Genomic DNA, 12,493 nt, shown 5'->3' with positions numbered 1-12,493 from the left:
CCGACATACAAAAAACATGGATGGGTATTAGCATGGAGGGGTAACAGCAAAGTAATAGAATGCTCAAAATTGTCCCCAGTGAGAGTGAGAATGGTTGTTTGTCAATACTGTATGTGGCCTGCGATGTGGAGTCATAATGTCATAATGTCGGTCATGTTTCTACTGCAAACTCAATCATTTGTGAAAACTCAAGCATTTTTTTTTAATCCAGTGTAAATTGTCTTTGCGCGCCTTTTCTCCAGAATCCCGTCCACTATCCATTCCAATGAAGGTGATGCCGGACACTACAGCCATTGAATCCATGGCAACGTCAGAGGAACAGATGAAGGAGCTCATTGGCCATGCTTGGGATTCTGTTAAACGTCTTACTGTACAGGTAACAAATCACAAATTGCTTCTCATTGGTGTATTTCTGGCACGATTGAAGGAAATCATAACTGAGCACTTCGAGGAGCATGACACTAGATTTTCACATCATGAATTATATTTGAGGGAACCTGCTCAATATGATTCGGCTTATCAACACTCAAAAACCTTTTCCTATCCTTTACATGACGTGCTCAATATTGGACCGGTTAATCTCAAATAGTGTTTGAAGCAAAGATTCAGTGCAATGTATTGCGTTTGACCTTGTCATTTAAAGAGCATTTATAAGAACTTTGACAACATTCATGTGGTATACAAAATCTGTTGAGTGCATAGAGCCCAGTGGAAAGCCCTTGACGGGCTCTGCCAGAGTCCTGAAATGCCTCCACTTGTGAGAACCTTAATCCGCTCCATCCTATTGTTGACTGTTATCTGGAAAGTACAATACATACCTGGGCCACCTGTGGTTTAAATATGCATGCAACCTTCAACCCCAACTGTCACCCAACCCCCATCTACTGTATGTAATCTGATTGGCAGATGTTGCAGATGATTTATGTGATGTGGTGACGACTTCCACTGCAAAGGACTTTTTACTGGTTTCAAGCATAATTTTGTGCATGTTTTATTTTGCAAGGAATCTTGGTCTTTGCAGCTCAGGACGTGCTTGCATATGTGCCAATGCTACTCGCGCACGAGGGAATGAAGCCACGGGCAGCCGTGCATTATATTTGTGTGTTTTTTTTTTCTACGTTAAAAATTAACACGTGGAAATTTTATAGGAGTATGTTGAGGAACATTTGTACGTGAGTCTAAACATGTCATTGCTTGTCAATGTAAGATGCATATAATCAATCAGTGATGCAAATCCAACAGGTTTTACTCATTCCATTTAATTCTTATTCCCGGGACCACACAAACGGATGTATGTCAAACATAAAAGAAAGCGTGACGTATGCCAATTGAGGCGGGGAGAACCCAGATCTCATGTCAGGCCATTAAGCTGTTTACAGTCCTTCCTCAAAAGTTAACTCAACCTTCTAATAGTTTGCCGAGCCCGTCATTGCCTCCACTTTCCTCTGTCCCCTTTGGCTGTTCAACTGGGACCACACCAAACACTACAGCAGTAATTAAGAAACAGTTTGGCCTGTTGACACGGAGCTCGAACTGAAACAAACCCACAACCTGACAGCTGGTAGAACGGGCCTTGGATATCTCAAAATGTAAACCACTCGATTGATTTTTGCGCCACATATGCACAATACATATTGTATCACAATTTTTTGTCGTGCATGCCTTTGTCATCATCCATTTCTTACAAGCTTTCCCCTGCCATAAGTTTATCAAAAATATCAATAGCTACAGGAAGTAGTCATCATCTTTTTGAAAGAGATGATCTGCATTTAAGGATCTAATATTCTACCACTTCTGAAAGAATTTCTTGCTGTAAGGATATATGAGAGTCGGTCACTGATTCTTCTTTTTTTAAATTCAGCGGTTGTGAACTGATCTGCCTTCGGGACCCATCATTAATTCATCATTTGCGCTTTATGGCAAAGCCGTCATCGGAAGGCCCTCCTACACCCTCGAGTCAAAACAACTCAGCACCTGTTGAGATGAAGATACAAGATAGTGAACCGACTTCATTGGCAGTGTTCAATGATTTGTGGGACGAATAATTCACAAGCGTGTTTTTAAGATATATGGTGTTATTAATTTAATCATAAATAGTTTACTAATTATTATATTAAATATTATCGAAACAAATGTCTTAGTATTAATTGCACCTATTTATCTGACACCCTCCCTTCTCACTCGGCCCGAGCTCACCTTTGTCATTTAACCTTGCGGCTCGTGTCAAATGTCATCTTTAATTGTTTGGTTTTATTTGGTTTTGTCATGAAGTGGGCCACTGAAAAACAGTTGGTGGGCCGCTCGCGGACTGTAGCTTGGCCACGCCTGCTTTAGTGAGTTTTCCAATCGGTGACATATTTTAAAAAGCCCTTTTATCCTTTCATTTTTTCCATATCAAGTCCTCAAATAAAAACATTTAGACACCCCTAAGTTAAATTCTGCATGTCTATACAGTGAAGTAGGTGTTGCTGGTGGTAAAGGGACAAATCAGTGTTAGCAATATTGTCAGACAAGGCTTACATTTTGTGCACTGAGGATTGGCACCCATTATCACACTTTAAATTGGATGCTTACGTGAAGGGATGTTGTGTGTGAACATGCAGAATCAATGTCCCCGAAGCCCAAATTTTGCACGCACACAAAAAAAACACGGCAAGCCCAAGCAGGGTATTGCTGGACGGGTGGACTGTGAGCCGCATGTTGCAAAACAGAACATGATACGCCCTGGATTGATCTTTTAATGGTGTGGGTGCCCCATTCATTGTATTCATTAATGTACATATTAATTGAGTTCCCACAAAAGTTTGTCAGCATACGTTACACTATATAGTTCTCGCCTTGTCGCACTTTCCATGTGCACTGCGCAAAATTCCATCCACTCAGATTGCTGGAATTACTCCATTTAAGGCCTACACAACTCACAGCCAATCATATCACGTGGTCCTTAATTCCATTAGTTTCCAAAATTACTGAGCATTCAAACACGTTAATTAATGAAGGGTTATTTCTTTTTTTCATTTTCTTATCTTTACAACAGGGGTGTCCAAAGTGTGTCCTGGAGGGCCGCCGTCCTGCCTGTTTTCCAGCTCTCCCAGGAGCAACGCACCTGATTCAAATCATCGGGACCGTTTTGATGCTGCTTCAGAGCTGGCTGATGAGCTGATCATTTGAATCAGGTGTGTTGCTCCTGGGAGAGCTGGAAAACCCTCGAGGACCGACATCGGACACCCCTGCTTTACAATCTCACAGGCCAAATATGTGTAAATGTCATCATTATACAATTCGTTTCAGACTATGACTTTTTTGAAGATAAATTCGATGCCAAGTATTTCTCAAATGTTCATCCCCTACCTTCCTATTTCTATTGTCTTGATGTCATCTCTTCCTCTCTTCCATGTTTCCCCAGAGGACACCCAGGTTTCCACACAATATTAATTGTTTGTGATCGGGAGTGCAATGTCATCTCGGGAATTTAACGGTAATTCCTTCTATTTAACACATGAATGTGTCCAATGCTGGCAAAAGAAGGCGTTGCTACCAAAACTGAAATGCGATCTACTTAAACAGAAAGCTGGTTGCCATGGAAAAAAATGAAGTAACACCGCTGCCTGCAGCTGCTCTTTATTAATGAACAGGATTTTTTCGGGACAAAATCGCAGAGGCATCAAAGGTAAACCGATGGAAATGAGAAGGTTAGGATAAGCGGAAGGAGTAGCATAGAGGTAGCTTTTAAGGACGAAGGTGACGGAGACATTGAAGAGGGGGCCGTTTGGATGGAGCTAGCCAGATGTTTTTCATGAACAACATTTGACCCCCAGCTGGAGCATTTTGTGCAGGCACATTGCTTCATCTGCTGCCCCCTCTCTCCATTTTATCACCCCTCCACTCAACACCTCATCTCATAATCTCACAAATCCAATGGTTTCTGAAGAATTTACATACATAACAACCACATGAAAGGTCTGAATAATTTCGAAATCTCGTATTCATTAACGACCGTGTTTTTCGCTCTCTACAATCATACATAATTGTGATTTAAAACAATTGTAATAAAAGGTCAAGCTGTGTACAGTGTATCAAACGATACTAGATTCTACAAATACAATAAATTTACAACAGTAGCAATGGCTGCAAACATTCTGACAATTTTACAGGTTTTGACACAGTGTTGTCCTCAATACAACATCCCTCCATCTGTCACGTTTTGCAAGGTGGTGATGGCGGGTGCGGGTCCCAAAAAGCAGGCATGGGGGAGCAGGAGGTTGTGTATGATAAATTGTATGAAAATAAAGTCAGCAGGAACAAAATCTAAAACCTCAAAATCATCTGAACAGAAAAAATACAAAGTATCAAAAGAAAACCAAGTCCGCCAAGATTAAACAAACACATGCACTGCACACAATGCATACAATTGCATACAACAGCATACAAAGTGTTCAACAGCATACAATGACATTTAACAATTACCCGACACAGAATGGTCGTGCCGGGGGTCCTTTTGAGTGTCACTGATTGGAAACGACCAACACCTGTGCAGGTGCAGGCGGGGCCGACAGCGCCCCACGTTGGTCGCCAACCAGATCGTGACACCATCAATCCATTTATTTTCCAATTTGCTTATCCTCACGAGAGTCGCACGTGCTGAAGCCTATTGCCGCTGTCTTTATGCAGTAGGCGGGGGACATCATGAACTGATTGCCAGCCAATCGCAGAGCACACAGAAACAAACAACCATTTGTGCTCGCACTCACATTTAGGGACTATTCGGAGTGTCCAATCAGCCTGCTATGTGTGTTTTTGGAATGTAGGAGGAAACCGGAGGACCCAAAGAAAACATGTACAAAATATGCCGACTCCTCACAGTAAGGCCAGGCCTGAAATCAAACGATTCACCTCTGCACTGTGAGGCAGATATGCTAACCAGTCCACACCGTGCCGGCCCACAACAAAACATGATACATTATACTGGACATCTACAGCAACGACTTATGAAGTCGTATGTGTGTGTGTGTGTGTGTGTGTGTGTGTGTGTGTGTGTGTGTGTGTGTGTGTGTGTGTGTGTGTGTGTGTGTGTGTATGTATGTGTGTGTGTGTTTGTATGAATGGTCTCGTGAGGACCACTCACATTTTATACCATACGTAGTGAGGACATTTTTGACAAATGAGGACCTTTTGGCCGGTCCTCACAAGTTTTTTTTCAATCTAAAGGCTTCTAGAGGGTCTATATATGCATAAGTTAATAAAGTTTTAGTGACGTCCTCACAAATTCACCCAAAATAATTTTTTTTGTGTGGATTTTCATTTCACTTGAATACACACACTTTTTACTCACTGTGTGTGTTTATGTGTGTGTGTGCGCGTGGTTAATGAGAGGAAAAAGTTCATACCGCAAAAAGTAAAACAATATTTTAACCAAATTCACAACAGGGGTGAGGACTTTGAATGTACCCATTCAGAAACCTCACTCCTGCTGTTATTTCACTTTCAACTCCACTTTTGATGGCTTTGTTTTTAAAGAAGTTGAAGTGGGAAATGGGCTGACATTTAGTCTTCAAATGGAACACTAGTTCTTCTCGAAACTTATCAGCAACGGTGGTCCTCACTGGAGTTATCCGGACCTCACAAAACCTTGAAACAGGAATGTGTGTGTGTGCGTGCGTGCGCGTGCGCGCGTGTGTGTCTATTTTATATACAAAACTGAATTGGAAAACTTAAAGCAATCGCACTGACTGATAATGTCATCACCATTATTGTTTGAGCAGCTTTGGATCTTTTTTCTCAGCTGCTCTAAGGAAATTCTTCCAGTACCCGAGTGACTGGCCTCGTGAAACACGGACTTGTTTAAGATCTGTGCCATGGCGTTGTTTAAACAAGTTTTTCAAAAATACCGTTGGTGGAAACAATGAAGTATTGACACATCACTTTTGGAATCGTTGCATGATGATAAATCTGGACACATGTTGTGGAATGCAGCCACACTTAGTCTTGGGATGTAGGATGATGAAGCTTGCCAAACACAGGTCCGGTCAGCTCATCTGAGGATTCATTTTGGCTTACTGTTTTCCATTGCTCTACATAATTCAGCTGTGTGCACTGTAATCCAGTTCTCCCCATCCGTCTATCCATCCAACCATCTATTATATCCATCCGTCCATCCATCCATCCATCCATCCATGCACGCACACACACACACACACACACACACACACACACACACACACGCACGCACGCACACACGCACGCACACACACACACACACACACACACACACACACACACACACACACACACACACACATACTGTACATCAACCTAGCCATCCATCCGGCTATTTCAATACCCCTTATTCTATCTGATTGAGCAAGAGGCATCATACAACCAGTCAATTACAGGGCGCCTGTAGAGAAATAAACACGCGTTCACACCTATGGACAATTTTTGGTCTTTATCTGTCTTCACAATGTGTTTGTGGAATGTGTTAAGAAGCTGGTCTATTTGAAGAAAATGGGCACGTATACACATAAGAGAATGCACACTGCGCTCAAGCTGAGATTCAAACTTTGAATCTTACGGCTGTCTCACTGTGCTTCCCTCAATTCACTCCATTCCTATTTAAGTCCTATTAACTTATCATCCAGTTAAGTGAAAATTGTCTATGACCGGGCACAGCTTTTACTGTGGAATTATAGCCTACTTTAAGGACATCCTCTGGCCTAATTTGGCCGAGGCCACCCTTAAAATCCATCTGTACTGGCTCAGTATGCCAAAAAAGGTTGAGAGTTGATTGTTTGAGCTCAGAGGGTGGGATCAGCCTATACAGGCCAGCCGCACTCTAAGGCCACTGTTGCATCAATAAACGTAGCGATCAAAGTTGCAATTAACCCACTGTGCTAACACAAACATCTAGGCCAGCAGAAACAAACAAAGCCTTCATGTCACCTAAAGCGTTTATTTTTGCAGATTTCCACCTCAGCCAAGGAGACCTCCAGTGCTTGTCAGCTTCTGTAAGCACTGTTAGAAGAGAGGAATGTGGGGCTTCAGGGATGGCTGACTGCCTTGCTGTGCTCCCATGCCAGGCCGCAAGCTTATTGCTCGTGATGGCATGCGGCTGAGAGCTTGCCTATCTCATGTCAAAGGGCATCATGCCGACATGCTTTTCTCACAGTACATTGAAAAGCCAATCAGTTTGTTGAGGCGGCAACAAAGGCACTGCGTGGACATCCGCACACCACAATGCACATCTGCACAGTTTCATCTCTAGATACACACATTAATCATCTACGTTTCTAGAAGACACTGTTTACACTCTTCAACCACTATTCCAAATGTGTTTTGGGATCCAGCTGCAAATGCAGGCTCATCTGAAGAGGAGGAGTTTGGGGGCAAAAGGTGACTAGTGGGCGGAATGCCCAGAGATATATTTGGGGTGTCGGAGGGGTGCTCTGTGGACCTTCTATTCATCCCACGAGCCACTTCGGAAACACTGTCCCATCTGGTGCAGGCACGGGAAGATTACATTTGGAGTGGTTTCAGGTTTTCAAAAACAAAGAGATGTGTTTTTCCGTTCACGACCGTTCCCCCCCAGTGACATTTTTCTCCACCTGAGTTGCAAATGTTTTCACCGGGGATGCAGGGACGGTGTTTCTAATTTCCTCTTCTAGAATGCGGTGTCTATGGTTCTCAATTGCTTTTTTGTGAGTCTATGTTAGAGACTGAAACATTTTAGGAAGTACTAGATGTCAATGTCAGATAATGTGTACCTCTGTGAAATGTCTTTTCTCTTTCGCTGAGTCCCTCCAAAGCACCATTTGGCAATCAAGGGCTTACAACAAAAGTTTGTAATTTTTCCCTACTCTGCTGTTATATGAAAGTGGTGAGCAGGTGTGCCGCAGGTAAATGGTCTCATCCTGCCAGGGCTATGACATACTGTAAATGATTTTAAAAAGTAATTCATCAGGTTTGGCGGAATTGTAAAATCAATACCCAAATTAAGTTGGCAGTTAGGTATATTTAACAGTACGAGTTAGCGATGAAAAGGTTTCTTCAGCCGTCATCTGTACTTTTTTGAAGGTGTCGGACGTTTCGCCTCTTATCCAAGATGCTTCTTCAGCGAACTAAAGTCTTACTGGTAGTTTACTCCCTATATATATATCCCTACACTGCTATGATAGGTCCCTACTCTCAGGTTGGGGGGAGCAGAGGACCACTCCCTGCAGCCCCACCAATTGTTCCTACATTCTTGACTAACGACTGGCCTGATTGCCCCACTCCCTCCGGTATCACCTCATCAGCATTACTAATGTTACCTAACCTATGTTGCCTAAGCAGGCTATTGTACGAACGATCCAATTTGTTTATTCCATACATTGAAAGAATGAAAATTGTAAAGAGCAGTACATTGAGGAGACTCAACAAATTCTCAAAAAAAGACTTTATCAACATCGCAGGGATAATACTAGTGGGCCTCAATCGGCAGTACATATGCACCTAAAAGCTAGCAACCACTCATTTGACGACAATGAGGTTAAAATCTTAGCGAAAGAACATAGATGGTTTGAAAGGGGAGTAAAAGAAGTGATTTTCATGAAACAACTAAATCCTTTATTAAACCAGTTTGGTGGGGTGAGGTTCAATTTGGATCGTTCATACAATAGCCTGCTTAGGCAACATTCGTAATGCTGATGAGGTGATACCGGAGGGAGTAGGGCAATCTGGACAGTCGTTAGTCAGGAATGTAGGAACAATCGGTGGGGCTGCAGCGAGTGTTCCTCTGCTCCCCCCAACATGAGAGTAGGGACCTATCATTGCAGTGTCCGGCGCCGCCATGTTACATTAGGGATATATATATATATATATATATATAGGGCCGATACTACCAGTAAGACTTTAGTTCGCTGAAGAAGCATCTTGGATAAGAGGCGAGACATCCGACACCTTCAAATTTGTACAGATTACGGCTGAAGAAACCTTTTCATCGATGGACCACTCCTGTATGACTGAGAGTTTACACAGAAGTATGAGTTCGCGTTCAGAATACTTTTTTTGGAGGGGTTGGGTGTTCATGTCTCACATTCCCAACAGTGTACAGGGAATCCTTATTTTCGGTGACGGACACTAATCGCATCCTGTGGTTGGATAGATCACCTTCCTATGGCCATATCCTTTAAAATATGTGTGTTTGTGCTGTGGCTTCCTTTCTGGTGGGATCTGTTCTGTTGGAACCAGATAACTATCTTCACAAAGACTCCAGGGGAAAAAATACGATACACGAGTCAGAGGATATGCTCTCACTGCTTTGCATTCACAGAGGAAGTTCTGGGCATTTTGTCGGTGGTGGTGGTGGAAGTGGAGAATAGTGTTTTGACGCAATTCACATGTGGTTGGAGTTGTAACCTCATCTGATGGAATAAAGAAACAATTAGGAATAAAAACCAGCAGAACCTGACACACACACACACACACACACACACACACTCGCTCGCTCGCTCGCACGCACACACACACACACACGCGCACACACACACGCACACACACACGCACGCACACACACACACACACACACACACACACACACACACACACACACACACACACACACACACACACACACACACACACACACACACACACACACACACACACACACATCTACCTCTGTGAAGTGATGCCAGCCCTCAGAGTAGAAGTGTCTGGGGGGAGGGGGGGCTGATACTACAAGAGCGAAAAACATTGATGAACAAGACCCAAGACTGGATATGCTTCTATAATGTTCTCTTTTTTAGTTCTATTTATTTATTACAGCACCAGCAGATGCTGGAGCTATGATCCACAATCCAGATTGAGTTGGTGCCTGTGTGATTACGGATCAAAGTGTAAGAAGGTCCTGCTTCATTTGAAGGCCTCAAATGACGGGATCAGGACCTAAGTCCCAGGATAAGCAATAATGAACTCTGAAATAGCCAGCTGGCTGTCACTCAAAAGTGACATTCATTCGTATTTTTGGAAACAGAAGTTGAACAAAATACAGTTTTTGCTTGTGTGGATTCCTTAATTTCTATATTATTTGATGTTTTGTTTGAATATTTCATGTTTTGTTTTCATTGGGTTGCTATCAGCTGAAAAAGATTTTAATATGTTCATAATTCCGAAAGGTCATACAGCAACAAAACATCACTAAGGTAATGTAATAATGTTTTAATTTATAACACAATGCAACCTTTGGGGTTAGTGTGATAGTGCGATAAACATAAGAGACGGGGGGAGCACAAGTGCTGGTAAATGTTTGTTGTTTATTCCAGAGTTAGAGTAAATGGGGACATTTGTTTACGTTGGAGTTGAGTAAATGGGCCATGGTGTGGAAGAACTACTTCAGTCCAAATCATCATTCAGAACATTTGATATGGTAATCCACAATGTTGTAGTGTTGTTGGTGACACACAATAACTGGGAGTACCGTGTCATCATTTCAGGAAAGGTGAATTGGTCATTTAAAAACAAGAAAGCAAGATCTGTATTTTCACATGTATTCAGTCTGTGACCCGGGTGAAAGAATAATAATATCCCAATTGCTAAAACAGATTCTCTATCGACAAAACGTGCCAATGATTATCCATCCATCAGAATCAGAATCATCTTTATTGTATGTAGAACACACAAGGAATTTGTTTTCCGGTCGAACACGCTGCACTAGTATCATCAGCAAAAAAAAAATTGCAAAGAGGCACTATACAATTCCATTTGGGCTACTGTTCAAAGAGTTAATGGCTTGGGGGAAGAAGCTGTTTAAATGTCTGCTGGATTTGGGGCGCATGCATCGGTAGCGCCTGCCTGAGGGGAGTGCGGAGGGTCCAGTATGATTTTTCGCACCCTAGTTTGGAGTCTTGCAGTGTGCAGGTCCTCGAGAGTGGGTAGGGCGGTGCCAATAATTTTTTCCGCCGTCCTAACAGTCCGTTGAAGTCGGATTTTGTCCATTTCTGTGGCGGCCCCGAACCAAACAGTGATGGAAGAACACAGGATGGATTTGATGACAGCCGTGTAGAAATGTTGCAGCACCTCCTGTGGCAGGCCATGCTTCTTTAGCAGCCTCAGGAAGTGGATTCTCTGTTGGGCCTTTTTCAGGATAGAGTTGGTGTTGACCTCCCACTTCATGTCCTGGGAGACTGTGATTCCCAGGAACTTGAAGGTCTCAACGGTTGACACCAGGCAGTTGGATAGTGTGAGGGGTAGCTGTGGTGATGATGAATCCACGTTTACTGTCTGAAGTTCAGCTCCAGGTTGTGACGGCTGCACCAGAGCTCCAGCTGCTCCACTTGTTGTCGGTACGCAGACTCGTCGCCGTCTTTGATGAGACCGATGACCGTGGTGTCGTCTGCGAACTTTATGAATTTGACAGCTGGGTGTGTTGAGGAGCAGTCGGTCGTGTCGAGAGAGAAGAGCAATGGAGAGAGGACGCATCCCTGCGGGGCTCCAGTGCTCGTGGTTCGTGTTGAGGATGATATTTTCCCCAGTCTGACATGTTGTGTCCGTCCTGTCAGGAAGCTGAGGACCCACTGGCAGATCGTATGGGACACTCCAAGCTGGAGAAGTTTGGCGATGAGGAGTTCTGGGATGATGGTATTGAACGCAGAGCTGTAGTCCACAGACAGGATCCTTGCGTAGGTTCCTGTGTTGTCGAGGTGGTCGAGGATGTGGTGCAGTCCGATGTTGACTGCATCCTCCACAGACCTGTTTGCCCGGTAGGCAAACTGAAGAGGCTCTAGCAGAGGTCTGGTGATGTTCTTTAGGTTGTTCAGCACGAGGCGTTCAAAGGACTTCATGACCACGGACGTCAGAGCAACAGGTCTGTAGTCGTTCAATCCCGAGGGTGCTGGTTTCTTTGGAACTGGGACGATAGTAGACTGTTTGAAGCAGGATGGGACTTCACACTGCTCCAAGGATCTGTTGAAGATTCGTGTGAAGACTGGAGCCAGCTGGTCAGCGCAGACTTTCAGGCAGGAGGGGGACACTCTGTCAGGTCCCGCGGCTTTCTTAATCTTCTGCTGCTTGAAGAGCCGTCTCATGTCCAGTTCGTGGATGTGTAGGGCAGAGGGCGGAGATATGGTAGTTTCTGGTAATGGTTGGCAAGATTCCTCAATGCTCAGTAACTCTTCCCTCGTGTAACTGAGTCGCGTAGGGTCGCAAAAAACAAATGAAAATGACAAAACCAGGAACAATACTAAGGAGCGTGTGACCGAGTCTGCCATTCGCGGCGCCATCTTGGATCAAGAATATCTATCCATCCATCCATCCATCCATCCATCCATCCATCCATCCATCCATCCATCCATCCATCCATCCAGTGTCTAATATGCACACACAATCACACTGAAGTACAATTAAAGTGTGATGGAAAATTTAAAGTGTTTCATTAACACATTGTTGGAATGTGGGAGGAAACCAGAGTACCTGGATGAAACCCACACAGGCCCCAGGGAGAACATGCAAACTCCATACA

At 43.6% G+C, this 12,493-nt stretch overlaps 1 protein-coding gene across 1 annotated transcript in view; it reads left to right on the top strand.

Annotated features, from left to right (window-relative positions):
• Positions 1–12,493, top strand: part of vps13b (vacuolar protein sorting 13 homolog B) — a 378,602-nt gene that overhangs the window by 161,750 nt on the left and 204,359 nt on the right. The window contains 1 exon segment of the mRNA XM_088999785.1: positions 243–376. Coding sequence (XP_088855911.1) covers positions 243–376 — 134 coding nt within the window.

This window comes from Hippocampus bargibanti, linkage group LG06 (genome assembly GCF_051943395.1).
Source record: "Hippocampus bargibanti isolate YZ-2025 linkage group LG06, ASM5194339v1, whole genome shotgun sequence".
In the NCBI taxonomy this organism is placed as follows: domain Eukaryota; kingdom Metazoa; phylum Chordata; class Actinopteri; order Syngnathiformes; family Syngnathidae; genus Hippocampus; species Hippocampus bargibanti.
The sequence above is the reverse complement of the archived record's forward strand: the minus strand, read 5'-3'. Positions and strand labels throughout refer to the sequence as shown.